Genomic DNA, 26345 nt, shown 5'->3' with positions numbered 1-26345 from the left:
CTACAAGAGCACAGACACAAGGGACAACAGACACACCAGTCTCTACATTGCAGATGTGCTGAGGGCAGTCATCAATGACCTTGGACCACAGAAGATATTTGCACTGGTGACAGACAATGCTGCGAACGTGAAGGCTGCTTGTTCTAAAGTGGAGGAGTCCTACCCTCACATTACACCCATTGGCTGTGCGGCTCACGCATTGAATCTGCTCCTCAAGGACATCATGGCACTGAAAACAATGGATATACTCTACAAGAGAGCCAAGGAAATTGTTAGGTATGTGAAGGGTCATCCTATATCATATATATCTATATCATATATATCATATAGCAGCAATCTACCTCACCAAGCAAAGTGAGAAGAATAAGAGCACCACATTGAAGCTGCCCAGCAACACCCGTTGGGGTGGTGTTGTCATCATGTTTGACAGTCTCCTGGAGGGGAAGGTGTCTCTCCAAGAAATGGCCATATCACAGTCTGCCGATATGGACAGCCCCATCAAGAGGATCCTTCTGGATTATGTATTTTGGGAGAGAGTGGTAAGCAGCCTGAAACTCCTGAAACCTATATCAATAGCCATTGTACAGATTGAGGGAGACAATGCCGTCCTGTCTGATGTTCAGACTCTGCTTGCAGATGTAAGAGAAGAAATCCGTACTACCCTGCCCACTTCACTGTTACTCCAAGCAGAGGAAACTGCAGTTCTGAAATACATCAAAAAGTGTGAAGACTTCTGCCTGAAGCCCATACACGCTGCAGTGTACATGTTGGACCCCAAGTATGCTTGCAAGAGCATCCTGTCTGGTGCAGAGATCAACAAGGCCTATGGTGTCATCACTACCGTGTCTCACCACCTTGGCCTGGATGAGGGCAAGGTTCTTGGCAGTCTGGCGAAGTACACTTCCAAGAAAGGGCTTTGGGATGGAGATGCAATAAGGCAGTCGGGCCAACATATCTCATCAGCCACCTGGTGGAAGGGACTTTGTGGATCTGAGACTCTTTCCCCTGTTGCCTCCATCATCCTCCAAATCCCACAAAAATCAGCGGCCTCAGAGCGCAACTGGTCCTTGTTTGGGAACACACACACCAAAGCACGCAACAGGCTGACCAATACAAGGGTTGAAAAATTGGTGGCCATCCGGGCAAATTTGAGGCTTTTTGAGCCTGACAATGAGCCATCCACAACAAGGTTGGAAAGTGACAGTGAAGATGAGGCCTCAGTGTCTGATGTTCAAGAGGCAGACATTGAGGAGGTCCAGGGAGAAGACATGGAAGCCTGAGAGGAAGACAACCAAAACATACAGATGTATGTTGAAAACGTTATGGGAGATGCGATGGATCATTGGGGATCATTCAATATTCCCTTTCTTTTGTTGTTCAGTGAAATCATCCCATGTGAAGAGTACTCATTTAATTAAAGTTCAATTCATAACTAAATTGTTTTTTTTATTTCTATTGGAAGGATTGAATCATTTGTGATTATGTCTACTTATGATAAGGTAAAATGTTTATGTTTCTGTCTCCATATGATACGGTAAATATATCCAATGCAAAAAACATCTACATTTAAATGGTATTAGTATTAAATTGCATATATTTCCGTTAATTCCCATATATTCCCGTTAATTCCCACAGAAAGTTTCCACCTCTGAATATTCCCCAAAATGTGCAACCCTAATCACAGCCAATCACAACACTGGTGGGTCAGTAATACTGCAAAACACTATCATTACACTATTACTGCAGATATACTATGAACATTTTCTGAAATTACAATGAAAACATAAAATACAAATCCTATGTGTAGCACCTTTAAAGTGTGTTAAAGTGATCTATATTCTACATCATATGGGGGTGTGTTCAAAAACTGGACTGTGTTTTTACAACCAACAACCACAACGGATGCTGTGACAATAGTGCCACTGGGTTATGGTAAGTTCATATAAAATATACAAAATATAGAAGAAAACGCAAAAGAGGCAAAAGAAGGATTAAGGATGGCTGAAAAATCTTTCTGCCAGGCATTTACTTAAGTCTTAGTATGTGTGGGCCATGTGGCACACGGGGTGGCATGGCATTGCTTAGGTTAGTCACAGACAGTGCCCGTGGCATATCATCATCACCACACACAGGCTGCATCATGAATAGCATCCTATTCCTTATAGTGCACTACATTGGCCAGGGCCCATAGGCCATGTGGGACGTAGTCAGTCAGAAAAATCCTGGGTGACCTTTAGGCCTGAGAGAATGCAGGCAAGACATAAAATGAGAGTGTACCCTGTTAAATAACTATGTTCCCAGCAGCCGCAAGAGATCACAGAGATTTTAATTATCTCAGCAATGTTTAGAATGCTTGGCATTGTGCCATGGTCAAAACCGCATGCGTCACCAAATAACAGGAAGATATACAATCTTTTCACACATTCTTTCTTTATCATTTTGAGTTTTTACTTCACATGTGACATAGTTAAAATCCAATTGTGGCCATGGAGTAACTCTAATATGGTAACAATTGTATTGAAATCATCATCCCAACAATGGGGACAATGAAATGTGTCTGCCAGTTAGAATAGTAGCCGGCTGTATGAACTTTGGCTCAACTGTAACGGAACATAGGACGAATAGAACATTGTGTACACCACACACATAACAGCCAGTAAACACACCTGCCTACCCAGGCTTCCCCATTTTTCAGGCTACACTTGACACATTCAGTTACCACACTATTTACCATCCAGGGTACTGGTGGGGGATGGGCATTGAAAAATGTGTGTTTGTGGCTCTCACCTGACTCTCTGTAGGGTGCCCGTTCGTGGCGCAGGAGGAAGCGAACCTCACCCCTCTGCTGTCCCCAATGCTGGAGCACGTCCAGCATTCGCTCTCTGTCACTAATGGCGCGCTCTGGTGTGACAAAGAAAGATGCCTGAGTAAGCGGTTCTTGAGTCCAAGGCACGGTTCCATTTTGGTCCCTTACCCCAACCTTTACCCTTCAGGTGTTCACATCTGACGGGATAGTGGTACTGCTTTTTACCTATGATGTCACTTTTAAGATTAGTGAACACCGAAGCTGTAGGGGCTAGGGAGTGAAATGGAACAGTTTTTGTTGTTGTTGTTCCTCCTACCCACCACTGAAAACTTTGGCCTTCGATTGGTTTCATTCAGTTCAACACTTTGATGAGTGCAGCCCTCCATAACATTAACCTAGAGTAAACACTGCCGTTAAAAGTTAGTCAGGAAGTGTCCTGGCTGGTCTAGCAGTAATACCACAGTCTCACACGTGACTACGGTGAAGGGCCCATGCCCTTCTAGCACACCTCTCCTACTTACTTTACTGTCTCTTTTTACTGTCCAATAAACTTGATCCTTAAGTAGTTTGCACTTTACGTCAAGTTTAAAAGGTATACAATTGAGAAGACTGAGTGAGAACCGTTCTGAAACCCACCTGAGCCTCGCCACATTTCAGCTAGGTAGCATTCTCCCTCCCCGGGCTCCTTGCACAGCTCCACCACATCACGACACAGGGTTTCCGGGGTAACGGGCACCTCTGTGAAATGCTGGTCATTGTTGCTGAGGTACACGGTGAGGAACATCTAAGACACAGACAGTGAAAAATAGACCATTAGAACAGTGTTACTAGACATTGGTGCTGTGTACAATATGATAGAATAAGAAACCCTGTTATAGAACATCTGGGTCCAACCCCAGACAAAGACTGAGCCAATTCAGAAAAATCCATCGCAGTGGGGGACTCGCAAAAATAGTGAGAACAGAATAAGTAGCACATTAGGTACCTGTTCTATTCGAAAACAAACAGATGGTCAATGTCTATTTTGGATCCAAAAATCTTACAGGGAGTCATTTGTCAGTGTGGACTTTTTTCTAATAGGGTCAATTCCACAGAATTGCGCTGAGACTCGTATTCTTTACTTGAAATGTATGCCAAACAAAAACCACTGATTTAAAAGATTACAAACCATACAACTCTATGCACAATGACTACTTTTAACAATTTACAATGAACATAAAAATTAAAAAATACATTTACTGAAAGAATTGTGCAGATGCAAAGTTTGGTAACAGAATTTCAGTTAAATCTCCCTCAGTTTATGTCACCACATTTCCAAACAATTAAAAATCTGCTCCGAATGAAGATTCAGAGATGTCTGCAGAAAGAATGGGATGTCAGCTGACATGACACCTTTTGTTTGAAAAAAATCTATTTTGGTTATTGATCTACAGTAAGTGAAGTGGATTTACACCGGTAACAGAATTGAGGCAACATCATGGGTCTTTGATCTACACTACACAGTAATGCATAATTTTGGATATGAATGTCATTCATCCTAAATACGTATACAAAGGCGCAACATCCTCGTTTGCATATTGAGGTATTATTCTACACAATGGCTATTATTTTATTGAGCTACACCACCAAACAAGACCAAATGTGGTTGGTTCAGATTTGTTCCGGACCAATCAAAGACGTCTATTTTTCACCCGTTTGGACATCAAAGTACAGCACAGTAGAGATATGTAGAGTACAGTACAGTATAGCACAGAACAGTAAATATAGTTCAGTAGAGTATAGTACATTATAGTGTAATGTACCTTACTCTACTGAACTATATTCTACTTTTATTTACTGTACTATGCTGAACTATTCTCTACTTTTGTTTACTGTACTGTGGTGTCCAAACTTATGAAACATAGGTGTCCGTACCAAATCTGAACGTCTATGTTTGGGCCGGTCCAGACGTCTGTGGAAGTTGAAATCAAGGCTGGTCCGGACCAAGAAATTACGTCTGTGAACGATGAAATCAAGGCCAGGGTGGACTGACCAAATAAAGAATTTAAAGAGAGGGGGCTCATGGGTAGGTGTCAGTAAGAGCCGGGAGAGGTTACGTTAATTAGGGATAGAGAAGAGAGGTTGTCCTGACTTTCCACCCTCTTTCTCTGACAAGCAGACAACAGAAGGAGAAAGGAAAACATTTATCAGCTGAACATAATCGTACGCCAGCAAAAGGGAGAACAGTAGCATCTGTTTTTTGTGACTACTATGATTTCCCATTGTAGCCATTTCAAATGCAGACATTCCGTTACCAATTTGTCTGAAATTCTGTTACCGAATTGGTAACAGAATTGAGTTTCATCCCCTTAATAATTCATGAAACAAAATTGATATCAGTAAAAACACTAATTAACTATATAAAAAACAAAGCCTATGATTTCTTAATCTGTCCCTGCTCATGAGGGAGAGAAATTAGAAAATATCTTAACGATATGTGGATTTTTGGTAACGGAATTTTAAAGCACATGGCAATGTTTCTTACATTTACAGAAGACAGAAAAGGTTATCCTAAACTACACGCAACATGTAAAGTGTTGGTCCCATGTTTCATGAGCAGAAATAAAAGATCCCAGAAATGTTCCACATGCACAAAAATATGTTGTTCTCTCAAATTGTGTGTACAAATTTGTTTACATCCCTGTTAGTGAGCATTTCTCATTTGCCAATATAATCCATCCACCTGACAGGTATGGCATATCAACAAGCTGATTAAACAGTATAATCATTACACAGGTGCACCTTGTGCTGGAGACAATTACATTTTAGCAGACACTCTTATCCAGTGCGACTTACAGTAGTGAATGCATACATTTCATATATTTAATTTCATGCATTTTTTTGTACTGGCCCCCCGTGGGAATCGAACTCACAACCCTGGCGTTGCACACACCATGCTGGCATTGCAAACACCATGCTCTACCAACTGAGCCACAGGGAAGACAATAAAAGGCCACTCTAAAATGTACCGGTTAAACAACAGGTATTTCTGTCTGTAATAAAGCCTATGCCCTCCCAGGCCCACCTATGGCTGTGCCCCTGCCCAGTCATGTGAAATCCATAGATTAGGGCCTAAGAAATGTATTTCAATTGACTGATTTCTTTTTATGAACTGTAACTCAGAAAATCATTAAAATTGTTGCCTGTTGCGTTTATATTTTTGTGTTGATATCAGTTGGCAGGGGTCTAATTCAACATTATTGTATTTTGATGTATTTCTAATACCTTTTAAGACTTGTTCTGGTAGATGTTTTGTAAGGCCCCTTTTCCATCTGTTTGACAATTTGTTTATTCCTCATTTTGAGAATGGAAAATGGTTGAAACGCATAAATGCCTTAATTTCTCAAAAATATAGACTCGTGGCTTTCATTTGTCACCCAATTTGACATGGTTCTATGAACTTCACATGTGCTTATGGGTCCTTTTACTTAGAAATTACCACAGGGAATTCCACGAATAATAATGCCGTTGCTTCAACATCTGGAGTGAGCCAGCCCAAAGACAGAATGGGGACAGTCTGGGAACTACTCCAGAACCCCCTCTGGAATTATAAAGGGGTGAATGCAGTTCTGAACATTTTTTCAAAGAGAAAACTGGGTCTCAAATTCCAATAGAGCCAAGCTCCAATCTCTGAAAATGAAAACATGATGAAGAGGCAACACTGTCAAGGACACTGGTCCTCGAGAAAAGGGGGCAGGCTCTGTGAATTTGACCTTTCACAAGATTCTACATAGGTCAATGGTTTCCTTTCAAATGCGCAAACGCTGCAGCCAGCCACTGTGACAACTGTATATGGGGGACAATAAAGGGTTATAGAGCCAAGTGCAAGTCAGCAATTTCTTTGCACCATAAATAGCAGGCCAAGCCAAACACGCTCCGCTGCCCAAAGGTATAGAGGATGCAAGAAGCGATCATTGACTTGTTGCTTCATAGTGGTGGTCTGGCATGGGGCCTGAAAGGTCTATACCACTGAGGTAACAGATGGGCTTTAGACTGAAGATGCACCCCCAAAATGGCACCCTTTTCCCTAGTGCATTACTTTTGACCAGGGCCCATAAGGTGCCATTTGGGACACATCCTGAGAGTAACATGGAAGCTGTCCTGTAGACTCTGCCACCATTGCAGCACTACGTTCCCACTAACAACCTACAGAACCTACCATTCCGGAAACCTCTGCCTAAAACCAGTTATAATTTGGAGATAATCCATATAAATCAGGAGACTTCGAACTTACTAAGCTATCGATCTGATTGATTTTCAAATTCTTTGTCAAACTGAGCTGTCTACCAATTTCCTGAAATTTGTCGAAGGTGTTCAAGCCTGAACCCATTCATGATAAATCTATGATGTCAAGCACAGTTGGATTATGGAGAGAAACATAATTATGTCGAGGCAACAGTATAAAATAATAAAGCCTTCCACATCCGCCACAAACATCTGGCATTTAACAGAAGTGGCTGAGAGACACCTAACAATGCTAAACCACTCATAATGCTGACTGATCCTACATTTGTGAGACCGTGGCACAAGCTTGCCAGCTGACACTCCACGCACCAATTCAAGTATCCGGTTTGAAGCAGCTGTGCACTAAAGGTTTAAAAAGAGCCTTTTTTTGTCCTCTTTTAAAATATGCTCTCAATCTGGGCACTGGATCGGACTACAGCTGGGGATATGACTGATTGCCTTTCTGTCCTAGTCACGCTACAAGTATAAGAAATCCACAGACTGGCAATTAGAGTTAGGATAACATCATGGCCATGTGCCCTCTTAAAGGTAGACTCCGCCATATGACATCATCATGCAAAGCTAGGCGACTTCCTGTTTGCAGAAAACAAGATAATTAATATCCGCAAAAAGACTACTACTTCCCAACTTTCGGCCTCCCTTCAGACATGCACACATTGGGGAGTGGCAAATAGAGGCCAATTCTGAGTTTGTTGTTGTTGGTTTCTTTAAAACAGGAAGTCACCCCACTTTGCATGACAATGTAATTTTGTCATGCAAGTCTACCAACAACATTTTAAATGTATTTCTCTCCTAAAACTCTTATGGTGAGGAAGGAACTTCAGAATGAATAAATGTTCACCTATTTTTGCATACAATTCCAGGGGTAAAGCTAAACTCTTTGCCATTTCACCATTGCCATTTTTTGTTTGTTTTATTCAATTTTCTGGTGACACTTAGCCTAGGTGAGACCTGTATACCTTTCTGAACAGCTGACTTTTCCAGTTTCTCTGAAGGGTCTGTCTTTAAAGAGCCATTGAACATGTGTGTTTTTCTGTTGCTCATCAGAAAAACGGGATTTCATCTTGGAGGTGTGTTTCCTGACCACTTCTGCGTTTGGTTAATGTTTGTCCCCCATTTCACTTCTTCAAAATCCTCAGAATGAATCTAAAACATTTTTACGTTTCTGCTGAGGATGTTTTACTTGCACAATTTTACATCTAGCTATGTTGTTTGGTGTAAAAAAATTAAAAGTTAAAACTAAAGCAAAAAGTCATAAAATGTGTGACGTGTTGTCTTATGTAAACAACGTCGGGCTGCTGGGCAGTCTGTCTCACTGTCTATGCTATTGGATAGAGAGCAATCACTGCAGCTGTTCACCCCATGTTAGTGGGCAAATGTACATCGTCAAATCAAAACCCAACCTTCATTTACCCATTGTGACGCACAGATGTTCCATACTCAGTTTTAGACGAGACTGACTTTATGACCAAAATCTGCCTATTTACATTTTGTAGTCAATTTTGACACTAGAATAACTGTTTCTGACTCCTATCAATGCCACATAGGGATTTTCAAGGGGATCTGTTGCTTTTTAAAGGCAGTCACTCTTTAACAGTATATAGCTGATTTGAATCCTATTTGTATCTTGTAAAGCTGCTTAAAAAAAATATGGACCCCAGCTTGTTTCTCTGTATACAGCACACTTCTCAATGCTGTTCATCAACCAAACCACACTAATGTATTCATTTATTGAGTGGTAATAGGAAAATGTTGGACTAAATACATGTCTTTAAGGAAGCCCATGCATCAACCAGTACAGAAGTGGGGCATGGTGTCAGAGGTTGATAAAGTGAAGAGAAGTAGGCTGTCATTTTCTATTTCACTGCACTGGGCCTTCATTTTATCACATAGGGCAAGGGCTATGGGAAGCAGTAGGCACATTGGGAGATCTGAGTGAGCCTTGAGGCCATCTAGGACAATCAGAAATGAACTGCACCCTACTTGGTAAGGCTCATATAAAAGTTGATGTCTAAAAGGCCTAAAAATGCTGCGAAAATTCCCAAATATAGCCTTATTAAATAATGAGCAAAAGATAATTATATTTTATTTACAACTACAAAAAAGGGGCCGCGAACATTGGGGGCTTATGCTAATTCCTTGGCATGTCCCTGTTTGCTTGGCACCACTCACTGAATGCATGGCGTGTAAAGATATCTTTAGTGCTTTTGTAAGACTTGTCGAATACAAATCGACCAAATATCAAATTACATGCAAAGTAACACACTTGTATTTCCATACACAAATGTATAAGGGAGCTATCATTGCTGGCTCATGGTCTGTATCTGAAATTGCACCCTATTCCCTATGTAGGGAAATACTTTTGACCAGGACCCATAGGGATCTGGTTAAAAGTAGTGCACTATGTAGGGAAAAGGTTACCATTTTGGATGCACCCTTGCAGTGGATGACCAAGCCTTTAACAGAATAGGGGAATGTTCTTTTCCCCTCAGAGAATAATCAGCCATTATGGAAATGTGGCTTTTTGTATATGAGCTCCAATGACAGCCCTTGTGCTATCCCCCAAGGCAGATGTTCAATTGATCTCGTATTGTATGTACAGTGGGGTCTGAAATGATTAACACCCTTGATAAAGATGAGCAATAATGACTGTATAAAATAAATAATTCAAATACTGAGCTATATTGTGTGCAACAAAATAGTTTTTTGCGAAATTATATAATTGTATACATTTGATTAAAGAGATTTTGTATAACAAGTAATATAAAAAAGTCTCAAAAAGGTAGACCCCTAAAGATTCTTAGAAATAAAGTAGTCAGAAGTGTAGTATTTTGTCCCATATACCTAGCAAGATATGACTACATCAAGTTTGTGACTCTTCAAAGTTGTTGGATGCATTTGCAGTTAGTTTTGGTTGTGTTTCAGATTATTTTGTGGCCAATAGAAATGAATGGTGGGGCCTCCCAAGTGGCACAGCGGTCTAAGGCACTGCATCGCAGTGCTTGAGGCGTCACTACAGACCCGGCTTCGATCCCAGGCTGTGTTACAACCAGGCGTGACTGGGAGTCCCATAGGGCGGCGCACAATTGGCCCAGCGTCGTCTGGGTTAGGGGAGGGTTTGGCCGGGGGGGCATTACTTGGCTCATCGCGCTCTAGCGACTCCTTGTGGCAGGCCGGGCGCCTGCAGGCTGACTTCGGTCGTCGGTAGAGCTGTGTTTCCTCCGACACATTGGTGCAGCTGGCTTCCGGGTTAAGCGGGCATGTGTTAAGGAGCCCGGTTTGGCGGGTCATGTTTCGGGGACGCCTGACTCGACCTTCACCTCTACCGAGCCCGTTGGGGAGTTGCAGGGATGAGACAAGATCGTAATGACTTTGGGTGAAAAAAAGTAAAACAAAACATAAAAGATAGTCATTAATGTATTGTGTCATTTTAGAGTCACTTTTATTGTAAATAAGAATAGAAAATATTTCTAAACACTTTTACATTACCGTGGATGCTACCATGATTCTGAATAATCAAATCAAAATCAAATCTTATTGGTCACATACACATGGTTAGCAGATGTTAATGCGAGTGTAGCAAAATGCTTGTGCTTCTAGTTCCAATGGTGCAGTAATATCTAACAAATAATCAAACAATTCCCATCAACTACCTACAGTTGAAGTTGGAAGTTTACATACACCTTAGCCAAATACATTTAAACTCAGTTTTTCACAATTCCTGACATTTAATCCTAGTAAAAAAATTCCCTGTCTTAGGTTAGTTAGGATCACCACTTTATTTAAAAATGTGAAATGTCAGAATAATAGTAGAGAGAATGATTTCTTTCAGCTATTATTTCTTTCATCACATTCCCAGTGGGTCAGAAGTTTACATACACTCAATTCGTTTTTGGTAGCATTGCCTTTAAATTGTTTAACTTGGGTCAAACATTTCAGGTAGCCTTCCACAAGCTTCCCACAATAAGTTGGGTGAATTTTGGCGCATTCCTCCTGACAGAGCTGGTGTAACTTAGTCAGGTTTGTAGGATCCTTGCTTTTTCAGTTCTGCCCACAAAGTTTCTATAGGATTGAGGTCAGGGCTTTGTGATGGCCACTCCAATACCTTGACTTTGTTTTTGTTAAGCCATTTTGCCACAACTTTGGAAGTATGCTTGGGGTCATTGTCCATTTGGAGGACCCATTTGCGACCAAGCTTTAACTTCCTGACTAATGTCGTGAGATGTTGCTTCAATATATCCACATAATTTTCCTCCCTCATGAAGCCATCTATTTTGTGAAGTGCCCCAGTCCCTCCTGCAGCAAAGCACCGCCACAACATGATGCTGCAACCCCCATGCTTCACGGTTGGGATGGTGTTTTTTTGGCTTGCAAGCCTCCCCCTTTTTCCTCCAAACATAACGATGGTCATTATGGCCAAAGTTCAATTTTGTTTCCATCAGACCAGAGGACATTTCTCCAAAAAGTACGATCTTTGTCACCATATGCAGTTGCAAACCGTAGTCTGGCTTTTTTATGGCGGTTTTGGAGCAGTAGCTTCTTCCATGCTGAGCAGCCTTTCAGGTTATGTCGATATAGGACTCGTTTTACTGTGGATATAGATACTTTTGTACCCGTTTCCTTCACCATCTTCACAAGGTCCTTTGCTGTTGTTCTGGGATAGATTTGCACTTTTCGCACCAAAGTACCTTCATGTCTAGGAGACAGAACGTGTTTCCTTCCTGAGCGGTATGACAGCTGCATGGTCCCATTGTCACAGGCGTCGTAGTGAACAGACCAAGGCGCAGCGTGTAGAGTGCTCATTCTTAATTTATTATAGGAGAACACTTAAACAGAAAAATAACAACGACCAACAGTTCCGTAAGGTACAAAGACTAATACGGAAAACAGGCTGCCTAAGTATGGCTTCCAATCAGAGACAACGAAAGGACTCGTTTTACTGTTTTGGCCGAGTATGGTATTGGAAACCATACTCGGCCAAACATAAAAACGAAACATAGAAATACAAAACTAGAACAAAATCCCCTAGAACCAAAAAACCCCAAGACACACAAAACAACCCCCCTGCCATGCCCTGACCATTCTACTATGGCAAAATGACCCTTTTCACTGGTCAGGACATGACACCCATGGTGTTTATACTTGCGTACTATTATTTGTACAGATGACCGTGGTACCTTCAGGCGTTTGGAAATTGCTCCCAAGGATGAACCAGACTTGTGGAGGTCTACAATTTTTTTTCTGAGGTCTTGGCTGATTTCTTTTGATTTCCCCATGATGTCAAGCAAAGAGGCACTGAATTTGAAGGTAGGCCTTGAAATACATCCACAGGTACAGCTCCAATTGACTCAAATGATGTCAATTAGCCTATCAGAAGTTTCTAAAGCCATGACATAATTTTCTGGAATTTTCCAAGCTGTTTAAACGCACAGTCAACTTAGTGTATGTAAACTTCTGACACACTGGAATTGTGATACAGTGAATTACAAGTGAAATAATCTGTCTGTAAACAATTGTTGGAAAAATGACTTGTGTCTTGCACAAAATAGATGTCCTAACCAACTTGCCAAAACTATAGTTTGTTAACAAGAAATTTGTGGAGTGGTTGAAAAACTAGTTTTAATGACTCCAACCTAAGTGTATGTAAACTTCTGACTTCTACTGTAATACACAGAAATCGCGGTGCAGTAGATGGTATAAAATACAGTATATACATGTGATATGAGTAATGTAAGATATGAAACATTATTAAAGTGCCATTATTTAAAGTGGCATTGTTTAAAGTGACTAGTGATCCATTTGTTAACGTGTCCAGTGATTGGGTCTCAATGTGGGCAGCAGCCTCTCTGAGTTAGTGATGGCTGTTTAGCAGTCTGATGGCCTTGAGATAGAAGCTGTTTCTCAATCTCTCTGTCCCAGCTTTGATGCACCTGTACTGACCTCGCCTTCTGGATGATAGCGGTGTGAACAGGCAGTGGCTCAGGTGGTTGTTGTCCTTGATAATCTTTTTGGCCTTCCTGTGACATCGGGTGCTGTAGATGTCATGGAGGGCAGGTAGTTTGCCCCCGGTGATGCGTTGTGCAGACAGCATCACCCTCTGGAGAGCCTTGCAGTTGAGGGCGGTGCAGTTGCTGTACCAGGCTGTGATACAGCCCGACAGGATGCTAAGGTTGAAGAGGCACTGTGGTGCCTTCTTCACCACACTGTCTGTGTGGGTGGACCATTTCAGTTTGTCTGTGATATATATGTCCAGGAACTTAAAACACTTTCCACCTTCTCCATTACTGACCCTTCGATGTGGATGGGGGGGATGCTCCCTCTGCTGTTTCCTGAAGTCCACGATCATCTCCTTTGTTTTGTTGATGTTGAGTGAGAGGTTGTTTTGCTGAAACCACACTCCAAGTGCCCTTACCTCCTCCCTGTAGGCTGTCTCATTGTTGTTGGTGATCAAGCCCACTACTGTTGTGTCATCTGCAAACTTGATGATTGAGTTAGAGGCGTGCATGGCCACGCAGTCGTGGGTGAACGGGGAGTACAGGAGAGGGTTGAGCACACACCCTTGTGGAGCCCCAGTGTTGAGGGTCAGTGAAGTGGAGATGTTGTTTCCTACCTTCACCACCTGGGGACGGCCCATCAGAAAATCCACTGAAGTGGGTCTAGGGTAGCTGGTAAGGTGCCGGTGATATGATCCTTGACTAGCCTCTCAAAGCACTTCATGATGACAGAAGTGAGGGCTACGGGGCGGTATTCATTTAGTTCAGCTATCTTTGCCTTTTTGGGTACAGGAACAATGGTAGCCATCTTGAAACATATGGAGACAACAGACTGGGATAGGGAGCGATTAAATATGTCCGTAAAAACACCAGCCAGCTGGTCTGTGCATGCTCTGAGGACGCGGCTTGGGATGCCGTCTGGGCCTGCAGCCTTGCGAGGGTTAACACGTTTAAATATCTTTCTCGTGTCAGCCACTGACATGGGGGGGGGGGCTGTCTTTGTTAGCAAGCCACGTTGGTGGCACTGTATTATCCTCAAAGCGGGCAAAGAAGGTGTTTAGTTTGTCTGGAAACGTGGCTGCTTTTGTTTTTGTAGTCCGTGATTTGGTGTAGACCCTGCCACATACGTTTCGTAACTGAGCCGTTGAATTGCGACTCCACCTTGACCCTCTACCGGCATTTCGCTTGTTTGATTGCCTTGCGGAGGGAATAACTACACTGTTTATATTTAGCCACATCCCGAGACCTCTTTCCATGGTTAAATTTGGTGGATCGCGCTTTCAGTTTTTCGCGAATGCCGCCATCCATCCACGGTTTCTGGTTAGGGTAGGTTTTAACAGTCACAGTGGGCACGACATCTCCAATGCACTTATTTATAGTGTATAGATCAATGTCGTTGTCTGAGGCTGACTGGAACATATTCCAGTCCGCGTGATCAAAACAATCTCGATTGGTCAGACCAGCATTGAATGGTTCTCGTTACTGGTACATCCTGTTTGAGTTTCTACCTATAAACCGGTACTAGCAAGATGGTGTCGTGGTCGGATTTGCCGAAGGGAGGGCGGGGGAGGGCTTTGTATGCATCGCGGAAGTTAGAGTAGTAGTGGTTGAGAGTATTAGCCCTTCGTGTCATGCAATCAATATGCAGAAAACATTTAGGTAACATTGATCTCAAATTTGCTTTGTTAAAATCCCCAGCTACAATAAATGCAGCCTCCAGCCCCTCTAACTTTCTCACTCATTATTCAGGATTTATTCAGGATTATCCATAATCATGGTAGCATCCACATTAACGCAGAAGTGTTTAGAAACATATTCTATTCTTATTTATAATAAAAGTGACAATACATTATTTACCATTCATTTCTATTGGGCACAAACTAATCTGAAACACAACCAAAACAAACTGCAAATGCATCCAACATGTTTGTAGTCAGGAGCTTGATGTAGTCATCGCGTGCTAGGAATATGGGACCAAATACTAAACTTTTGACACTTTATTTATAAGAATCTTTAGGGGTGTCAATAAATTTGACCCCTACCTAAAAATAATGTATGACTTGTTAAACAAAATCTCTTTCTCTAAGCAATTGTATTAGTATGAATTATTTTATACAGTCATTACTGCTAAACTTTATCAAGGGTGTCAATAATTTTAGACCCCACTGAATATCTTGGAGAACCAGAAGTAGAATAGAATACTTTACTTCCTTTGAGAGAATTTGTCCTATAGGCTACACTGTATTCCAGGTAGCCCCCACATACAGATAATTCCAGTCTTCAGAATAAGACATGTGCATAGGCAGTAGTTGTATTAATAAAGCCACGATAGAATTGAAAACAATCCATTCTAATTCTATGGATAGATTCTATATAAACACTTATGGCAGGCGGCTTGAATGAATACAATTCCCCTGATTCACACAGGGGAAATGCAGAGCACTTTGACTTTGCGTGTGGGAGCAGCCCTAATAACACAACATTTCCCTTCTATTCAGACAGATCAGACAGCTTGGGGGTGAAGTTTCCCCTAAGTACATATCTAGGATCAGCGTCCCCTCCCCCAATCCTAGAAATGCAAAACTGACCCATGATGTGTCTGGGGCAACTTAACCCTACTTCGATCAGACATTGGCCTGCGAGGTCTAGTCTGTGGTAAAAATGTAATAATGTTTCACAGTGTGGGGCATCTAATGAGATCGGTTAGGCTAAGCTTCTCATTAATGGCGCATCAGTGTGACTGAGAACAAACCTCATTAGCAATAGGGATTCTAATTGGTGGAGGATAAGGTGATGAGCTAAGTGCCATGAGATCTTTGGAAAGATCTGCTGTAATTGCAAATTGTTCCTCTGTTATTAGGTGACATAAACATAGGCTTCGGGCATTTGACCACGATGACTCGGACTAGAGAATCTATAAGACATTCTATTAACAAATTTCAACTAAAAGGTTGTGTATTTTATCATGTAACCATGAATAAATCACTGTTGATAGGGGTAGACCAAATTAATCGTGGATGGTGGTCTTAATCCGAAATGTAATTACTGACAAAGCCCTTCTTGCGCCTGCAAATTTCTTTCCAAAAAACAACTTTGCATGAGACGCCTTGAGGAAATCAAAATAAACTTTTTTGTGACATTCATTCTTGGTGAATTATTGTGCTGTGGTGCTAAAAATGCTAAAGTGCTCAAAAGTAGGCATGGGAAGGGAACAAGTTGAAATGATACACACAAGTTGTTATAGGACCAACTGACCATTACATTTGGTTAAACAGGTTGAGTGAATTGTCGATATACCATGACGGACACAAATTGAAAGCTAATTAATTGGAAATAGAGTTAAGTTTGATGTGAAGGCAGTTACAAGCTACAGGAGTAATCCAACCCACTGGAGTCATTAATTATTCATGCCAATAACAGCATCCAACAAATAAGCATCTGTCGATACATGCATCATCGGGGCAAAGCCATCCTACGGAGTCCAACCTCAAAGAACTGTTGTGTTCCCTCTTGAAACAAGGACCTTTTCAGTTAAAGCGGTATCATTCTCTCCATTCCATGTTTTAAAAAAGATATTAGCACTAACCCTTGACTTGTGGTTGTGTGGATCTTTAATAAATGTTGGCAGATTGGGATAGGCTTGCGAGCCGCCCCCGCCAGTCAGCTCCCAATGTTTTTAAGCTGCGGCCTGGACCCAGGCCATATGGCCAGGCTCACGTGACTTTACTATTGAATCAGCGTAGCAGTAGCAACCCTCCCCCGTTCCCCACCCCCACTGTGCTGAGTTACTCTGGGAGCAGAAAAACAGTACTGGGTGAAAGCAAACACAACCCAGTCGCTCAAATGTTTACATTTTGACATAGGTATTTGGGACAATGGGAAATGTAATTGTAAATCTCCACCACAGCCATGGAGCAGTACTTTTGAATAATCGCCTAAGGAATGTATAAATAGCCTAAATGTAGCAGCAGAAAGATTGTGTGTATGTGTGTCTGACTGTGTGGTTGCTACTGGTCACAGTGGTAGTAACAGTTGCAAAGGCACTCTGTAACCTCAGGTGTGAGATGAGTTTAACAATGCTAATCAATGATATTTGGAACCAGAAAACAAAGTTAGGTCTAGCCTATAAACTAATCTATTATTTACCCCTATCTGTATAACCCCTGCCCATGCTAAATAATCACTTGTAGATAGGAGGTCCTTGCAAGTTGAGTAAAAATATATTCTCCGTTCACATAACCACATGATGGAACAGCCTGAAATAGATTTAACCTAAGCACCACATTTATGAGTTCTACCAGGGCTAACACTAATTTTCCAGGATCTCGACCTATATAAAGAAACACAAGATGTTGGGCCAACACCATAGGGCTCCCAAGAGGAACAAACAGGCATGCTGAGTTATATTTCTCTCACCATCATTACAGTTTAACAATGCAGGGTCATTGTTCTTCAAATAGCTGTACTTCTTGTTTTGTGTCTACTTTCCAACCCATGTTTAACTAGCAAAATTACACAACTGAGAAGGCAACTATCTTCTTCTTCACTAGGTTCAACTGTTGTTGTCATCCACTCATTAGTCAAGATTGTTTTTAAAGATCAGTGTCTGGCTGAACAAGAAAAGGGAAAACGTTTAGATGTTGTTGAGGATGACATGTTGGCTCTAATTTACACATCATCACTAGGGTATATTGTTACACAGTAATAATCATGTACACTACCATGTCCAAGGTCTATAAGGACAGTAAATCCTCACTTGGAAACACCGGACCACAAGGGAGCCAAACAAGTGACACACTCAAGAGCTAAGATAATATCTTGATTTACCATTCTGCAGACCAGCTAATAATAGAATACCATTGTGCCCGTGTGGAAGCCTGCACCCACCTCATGGATAATCTAAACATAGAACCCTATCCAGGTTACGACTGACAAAGATTAGTGCAATGCAGGAAAGCCTGTTCAAATTTGTAAGAAGATTAGTTTGTATTTTGTTTCGCATAGTACAGTTTTATAAACAAATTCAGTTACACTTTCTTGCAGCACGCAAAGAGGATCTTGTAAGTCTCTTACCCAAAAGTGTTTTTTAATTTTTTTAATTTAACCTTTATTTAACTAGGCAAGTCAGTTAAGAACACATTTTTATTTACTGGTGACATCAGTCGTGCTCTGGGTGTGGGTTAAGATTTGAGGCTCACACTACCTCTCATATGACTATGCATGGTATACATTCTGGGCAGATTGAACGATTGGGGAGAAAAAAAGCACAAAAAAATAAACATTTGAAAAACTGCTTGTGCCCAGTGAGAATAGCCTATTTCACTTATGGAAAGTCATTATTCATCATTACATGCTGACCACACCGCTCGCGTCGCAAAAATAAATGTACACATACATGTTATTCAATCAATGCACCCACACTGCTCGCGCGCGCCAACGAGCATCAGCGTTGCCAAGCGCTAAAATAGAAGTCAGTTCTATTTGTGACGCTGAATGCGGTGCAAGTCCTCCCCTAACCTGGGCCAATTGTGCTCCACCCTATGGGACTCCCAGTCACGGCCGGTTGTGACACAGCCTGGGATCGAACCTGGGGCTGTAGTGACCCCTCAAGCACGGCCTTAGACCACTGCGCCACTCGGGAGGCTGTTGTTTTTTTACGAGATTACAATCAATCAACTTGACACTCATTGGATTTACACACAAAAAGGCAATGGTCAAAAACATTATCACCATTTCATCCAACAATGTTGTGTATGGACAGAATACACTTAGTTTGTGTCAGACAACCACAAACCTTTAAATTGGGATTTTACTTGTGTGTGGTCCATTGAAGTTTTTCTGGCTAAATAAGGTGTAGTAGCCTAACTGGCAGTTAACCTCATATGCATGCTGCATGATTTTAAACCATTCTTTAATTTCGGAAATGTCATGAGTCATGAGATATGATTTAAAGAAAGCAGAACCTGATAGCTAGACATTCAGAGAACACACGGAATTTCTGAACTACATTAGCATGAGCAACAATAGTGGAATTGGTGGTTCGCCTTCAAAATAAAAGTCTGCCATTGAAACTGATGCAAACAGATGAAACTAGTGAAAATAAAGTCCCGTGATAAGAGCTACAACACTAATATTTGTGCAAACTCTTTAGAATTGTAATCTGTGGGTGTCACGGAGTAGGCTGGAACCCCATTTCATGAACCCAGGATCCATAGGTAAGGCTGTACATGTTCAATACACATACAGTAGGTTGACTGGTGAGATTGGATGGAAAAATCCACTCCAAACCACTCATTCCTTCAAAATTTACAGTGTTAAAAAAAACGAATATGTGAGAACAATATTTTTGTGAACAAATTTCTAATTTTGGCATTATAATAAGGTTGGTAGGAATAATGAAAATCATTGTGGAAATCTGTTGTAACTCAAGTCGTTTACAAAATCCATAATGCAATGCTTTCTATGGGCTGGCTGTTTGGCTAGATAGCTAACTAGCAAACTTAGCTACACACAATAATACCAAAGAAATATCAGCATGTAAAGAAGCTAGTTTGCTGTGAAATTGCCTAAACAAACTGCACTATCAATTTAGGAGTTTAAAATCTTAACCTGCAGATTGATGTGCCTCACAGAGTGGAGTTTGACATTCGCAACGGCAGATATACTTTTGAGATGGGAAACATTGCCCATGCTACGTCAATGGGCCATGAGGTGCATTCTGGGCGATTCTGGGACAAGGAGTGCTCTCAGTCAAGGAATGAATGAGAGTCTATTGGGTGGTAGCTCAAAAATTTAACATTAGCACAAATTTCGTCAACAAGAAGTACAACATTACACATCCTTTCTGAGATGTGAGATAATTAACTTGCTATCTGTAGTATCGTATAGCTTTGGAAGCCTAACATTACAGCAGGTAGCCTAGTGGTTAGAGTATTGGACCAGTAACCGAAAGGTTGCTAGATTGAATCCCTGAGCTGACAAGGTAAACATTCTTCCCCTGAACGAGGTGGTTAACCCACTGTTCCTAGGCCGTCATTGTAAATAAGAATTTGTTCTTAACTGACTTGCCTGGTTAAATAAAAAAGTATATGTATGCCCCCAGTGCAATTCTGAAGTCTATACATCCGCAGTGCAATTTCAACAGATTTTTACTTCTGTGTAAAATTAACTAGTTATCGTATTTTGTTGAATTTATATAACACCCCATCTTTGTTTAGCAGTAGCTAGTACAATTGTGACATGATTCCACAATGTTAATCGGTTTTCATCTGTTTCAATGGGGTCTTTTATTTTGAAGGCAAACCTCCGATTCCACTATTGTTAATCACGCTAATATTGTATACAACACTCTGGTCAAGGAAGCCCATCATTGGCCAAGATGTGGGGTATTCAAACGTTATAAGTAAGGTTACAAACAGTTAATAGCCCACTGTCCTGTATTATTACCCTGGATTGGAAGACTGGGTTTACTGAAAGTCATTAATGCAGCCAGTGATCAATTGAAAATTGAAGGCTACAAGCGCGGCAGGTAGCTTAGCGGTTAAGCGCTTTGGGACAGTAGCCGAAACGTTGCTGGTTCGAATCCCGACATGACTAGGTCTGAATTCTGTCGACGTTGCCTTGGTACTTAACCCTAATTGCTCCTATAAATCTGCTAAATTACAAAAATATACAGTATTTACAGAACCTGCTATTGTTGCCACTGTTGCCAGCAACATGTTGATTGTCCGTGTGCTAAAATCCTACTCAGATTTTGTGTGGACATCCTGCCTTTGTCTCAATATAATAGAGAACTAGATGCTGAGGAACTAGATAAAACATAGCCTAAGGAGTGAGGGCACATTCTAAACAATTCTGTATTGTCTAATCAAAATCATAACACGCACATCAAAGGAACATGTAGTCTGTTACAATAACTCACCGGCATCATATTGGCTCCGTATCGCATGCAACGTTGGCTACTGCTATCTTCGATTCGAGGATATCAAATCCCTCACGTATTCGATAACCCAACAGAGCAGTGACATCGGATCAAGTTTATTCCTTTTTCTGTCGCCCCCGTCTATTATACGCACGAGCGCCTCTCTAATTTACATTCTCCTGTTCCACAATTATTGATGTTGTCTTTACTGGAGACCTGTTGCAGTGGTATTGTAACAATGCCCTTCTCAATGACAACGATCTACCCCTTGAAATCATTTCTCAGGATTAGTCCGGTGGCCACCTGATCGACATGGCCATTTGGCCAAACAAAGGTTTTGTACAAATGTGCAGCCATGAATAATAGAACGGCAGAAATAGCCTACTGTACGTCCACTGTTAAAACCAATTTTCAATCCATATTTAATCTATCTATTAAAGACTAACATTTTTAGACGAATGTGTATCTTTAAGGGCATTTACCCACTAGGAAAGCTATCAGTTGAATTAACAAACGACTGCAACCCAACCCAAAATCGAGTGACGCGATCTGCGAATATAATAATGCTGCGTTCATAACCAAGTGGGAAGGTGGTAATCATCAGTTGTGAAGCGGTAAATTGGAGTTGTGTGCGTTCACATGCGTTCAACTCGTTGAGAAACGCTGATTGGCTAATGGCAAACAAGCTGCGTCAACCATCATTTAAAAGTATAGCTATCATGCTCATAAACAAATTGGACTACAAAAATATATTAATAGATTCGTTTTTAATGAACACTGTTTTGTTGTTGCATATAACTGCCGAAAATACTGTCATAGCAGCCCGGTCTTATAAAACTATCCGTAACATAGTAAACTTACAGTCAAATGAGTATGATATGTTACGTTTGGTATATATGGTTGAGTAAGACTTTTTTGGCGACCAAACCAAATTCAAATCAAATCAAATGTTATTTTATAGTTGCTCTTTTATTTTTTACTTTAGTTTATTTAGTAAATATTTTTCTTAACTCTCTTTTTTTCTTAAAAACACATTGTTGGTTAAGGGCTTGTAAGTAAGCATTTCACGGTACGGTGACAAATGTGAAACATAAAATTTGATTTGATTTTTCACGTGGCGAATACAACACCTTACCGTGAAATGTTTACTTACAAGCCCTTAACTCTTATTTTTCTTAAAACTGCATTGTTGGTTAAGAAAATATTTACTAAATAATATATTTTTTAAAAGTAACACAATAAAATAACAATAACGAGGCGATATATACAGCGGGTACCGATACCGAGTCAATGTGCGGGGGTGACTATGCATAGATAAAACAGCAAGTAGCAGCAGCGTGAAAAGAAAAAGGGGTGTCAATGCAAATAGTCTGGGTAGCCATTTGATTAGCTGTTCAGGAGTCTTATGGCTTGGGAGTAGAAGCTTCTAAAGAGCCTTTTGGACCTAGACTTGGCACTCCGGTACCGCTTGCTGTGCGGTAGCAGAGAGAACAGTCTATGACTAGGGGGGCTGGAGTCATTGGCAATTATTAAGGCCTTCTTCTGACACCGCCTGGTAAACAGGTCCTGGATGGCAGGAAGCTTGGCCCCAGTGATGTACTGGTTCGTACGCACTACCCTCTGTAGCACCTAGCGGTCTGATGCCAAGCAGTTGGCATACCAGACTGTGATGCAACCAGTCAGGATGTTCTTGATGGTGCAGATGTGAAGCTTTTTGAGGATCTGAGGACCCATGCCAGATCTTTTCAGTCTCCTGAGGGAGAATAGGCGTTGTCGTGCCCTCTTCATGACTGTCTTGGTGTGTTTGGACCATGATAGTTTGTTGGTGATGTGGACACCAAGTAACTTGAAGCTCTCGACCTTGCTCCACTACAGCCCCATCGATGAGAATGGGGGCGTGCTCGGCCCTCCTTTTCCTGTAGTCCACAGTCATCTCCTTTGTCTTGATCACGTTGAAGAGATTGTTGTCCTGGCATCACACTGCCAGGTCTCTGACCTCCTCCTTATAGGCTGTCTCATCGTTGTCGGTGATCAGGCCTACCACCGTTGTGTTGTCAGAAAACGTAATGATGGTGTTCGGGTCGTGCTTGGCTACGCAGTCGTGGGTGAACAAGGAGTACAGAAGGGGACTAAGCAAGCTACTTAGCATGTTAGCTAACCCTTCCCATAACCCTTTAACCTATCTCGTAACCTCAACCTCTAGCCTAGCTAACATTAGCCACCTACCTAATGTTAGCATTAGCCACCCAGCCACCTAGCTAACGTTAGCAACAACAAATCAAAATTCGTAACATATATGTTTTGTGAAACGTAACATATCAAATGAATTGTAACTTCTAAGATATCATACGAAATGGATGATGGACATCCACAAATTAATAGATTACATACTAAACGTAACAGATAATAATCGGAATGTTCCGGATTTACATTTACTATGTTACGTCTACCCCTGAGTGCAGGTTGGTTATAGAGGTCCTTTTCCTTTTCCTTTGTCAACAACATCAGAGTTGAGCATGTTTATTGTATTTTTTATTTAACTAGGCATGTCATAGAAGTGGGAAGAAGTGTCAAAGAAGTGCTTATGCCGTGTTCATATGCTAGTCGGAACTAGAAAACACTGACATTTCCGAGTTGCTGATTCGTTGAAAGCAGCATATGTATAACTACAACCAGTTAGCAAATCGTACATTTCAGTGTTTCCTAGTTCCGACTAGCATGTGAAAGAGGCATAAGCATCCACCCACCCATTGGCGATGATAGACGAGTTTCCCAGTAATTACCAGTTGGAGGGCCGTTCAAATAGATTCATCCAATCATATGTTTAATACCACCTTCTCACTTAGTTGTGACCGCAACTTATTCCCCCCTGGCAACAATAAACTCCTCCTTGTCTCACCATGCTGGGATGTGGCTGCTACTACCCCCCTAACAGCATGTTGAAAAGAGGGATGTCCACAGTAGCATCGAAATCCAGGTACAATGTAATGTAGTTAAGGGAAGTTCAATCAGAAAGGCTGGTCTGAATGCTTGCTATAACTTAATACAGTTAACACAATATATTTTACATCGTTTCCTATTCTATATGCATAGTGGGAATGTATATGTTAGATGTTACAAACGTTATCATCAGCATAGAGCCCCACAGTGGAGGTGTCATAATACCCATAAAAGTTAGAGGTCAAACAGGGAAATGGTTCCACCATTCATTTTTCCCATTGGGAATTTTAAAAACACTTGAAACAAGTGCTGTGTTTCGTGTAGGCTTACCCTGGCGTGTCGTTTTGATAACCATGGAAATCTCTCTCAGACAAGGTGACTTTTATGGATATTATGACTCACGCTGTGGTATAGTGTCATATCTCTCCTCGTGCTTAATATCATGCGGCATTCAGGTGCTAGTTGGAACTAGGAAACTCTGAAATGTTCGACCTACTAACTGGATGAACACGGCACGAATATACAGTACCAGTCAAAAGTTTGGACACACCTACTCATTCCATGGGTTCTCTTTATTTTTACCATTTTCTACATTGTAGAATAATAGTGAAAACCTCAAAACTATGAAATAACACATGGAATCATGTAGTAAACAAAAAATAAATTGTTAAACAAGTCAACATATATTTTATATATGAGATTCTTCAAAGTAGCCACCCTTTGCCTTGATAACAAGCTTACCTATGTTCTCTTACGTGCTGTGTTACAGCAAAAGTGATTGACAATTCATCCACATCGTCTCGTTCATTTACAGTACACGGAACAAAAATATAAAACGCAACAACTTCAAAGATTTGAGTTCAAATCAAAATTTATTTGTCACATGCACCGAATACAACAGGTGTAGACCTTACAGTGAAATGCATTTGTAATGTAGTGAAGCCATCTCTATAGTAAAGCAAAGGTCTCTCACAATCATGTGAAACGTCAATTGCTATGGAAATGCTGGGATGTGTTTTTCTATGAAAATTATGTTTAATGTAATGATGCAACTATGCTGGTGATACGATATCGATTACAATTATTAATCTGAATATTAAGGCTATACTCACTTCATGTTACACACATACACTCAGCCACGCAAATTGGCTGGGTTATTTATTCAGACATCACACATTATATAGTCTTACTCTTATCCAGAATTCATACACACTCTCACTAAATCACATCCAATATCAAATCAACCTACTCAGATCTACTACACACATATCTTGACTTAATTTTCTAACATCTGTGGCATTGGCTCACAGGCAAGGGCATTAAAATATATATATATATAGCTTGAACCTGTTTCTTGAATTCTAAACATCAGACATTTGAAATATCATACCTCTAATGGCAGTAACTTTACAAGCACTAATTATGGTAAATGTAGACTGAGAATAGTATCTAGTTATGGTAAGGGGTGAAATAAGTATAGCCAGTTATAACTGTAATGGCTTAGCACATAAGAAAAAAAGATCAGTCTTTACGTGGCTAAAAGAAAAGGAATATAATATACTGTTTACAGGAAACCCACTCTACATACTTAGATGAAGTTGCGTGGAAAAAGGAATGGGGTGGTGAAAATGTTCTGTCATGGACAAAGGAGCTCGAAAGGTGTGATGATATTAATGAACAAAAATGTCGATCCGAATGTGCAAATAGTCAGGAATGATTCGCAAGGAAGGTGGATCCTTTAGAAAATTAAAGTGGATGAAAAACTGATTTGGCTCATTAATCTATATGGTCCAAATCAGGATGATCTATACTTCTTTGAAAATATTTATACAAATTTATTGAACTTACAGGCAACAAACAATCAAATCATTATGGTGGGAGACTATAACACAGTGTTAAGTACCTTAATGGACTGTAAAGGAAATCCCTGTACCCTCAAGGAAATCACAAATATTATAGACACATTAGAAATAGGGGATGTTTGGAAACTAAGAAACCCTTACCTAGTGAGATATACATGGAGACTTAATCATGCTAGTCATCTTGACCACATTCTTGTCTCTTTCGCTCTTGCATCAAAGGTTAAAATAGCATTGATAGGAGACAGAATGCAATCGGATCATCATCTAATTGGCCTTCACATAACTCTTACAGAATTTCCACGTGGACAGGGATATTGGAAATTTAATTAAAGTCTACTGGAGGACAATGTTGTTAACTAAGACAAAATAATTTCTAACTGAATTTTTCCCGGTACAGTAGTGGTTCAGCAAATCCACTTATTGTTTGGGATACCTTTAAAATGTACCTTCAGGAGGTCATTCCATTTAACATTCATCAATAATAAAAAAGCAGTTTCTGTCTAAAGAGACAAGACTAACAAGGAAAATACATTAACTAA

At 40.8% G+C, this 26345-nt stretch overlaps 1 protein-coding gene across 2 annotated transcripts in view; it reads right to left on the bottom strand.

Moving 5' to 3' along the window:
* Nucleotides 1-21577, bottom strand: part of LOC106564779 (apoptosis-stimulating of p53 protein 2) — a 45851-nt gene extending 24274 nt beyond the window's left edge. For both annotated transcript variants that reach the window (XM_014131141.2, XM_014131142.2), the window contains exons 1-3: nucleotides 21005-21577; nucleotides 3443-3590; nucleotides 2788-2901 (exon numbers count right to left, since the gene is read on the bottom strand). In XM_014131141.2, coding sequence (XP_013986616.1) covers nucleotides 2788-2901; nucleotides 3443-3590; nucleotides 21005-21031 — 289 coding nt within the window. In that variant the 5' untranslated portion in view covers nucleotides 21032-21577. The remainder of the gene's footprint in view (nucleotides 1-2787; nucleotides 2902-3442; nucleotides 3591-21004) is intronic.
* Nucleotides 21578-26345: the final 4768 nt, after the last annotated feature.

The sequence above is a fragment of the Salmo salar genome, chromosome ssa12 (assembly GCF_905237065.1).
Source record: "Salmo salar chromosome ssa12, Ssal_v3.1, whole genome shotgun sequence".
Taxonomy (NCBI): domain Eukaryota; kingdom Metazoa; phylum Chordata; class Actinopteri; order Salmoniformes; family Salmonidae; genus Salmo; species Salmo salar.
This window is presented reverse-complemented; position numbering and strand designations above follow the sequence as displayed.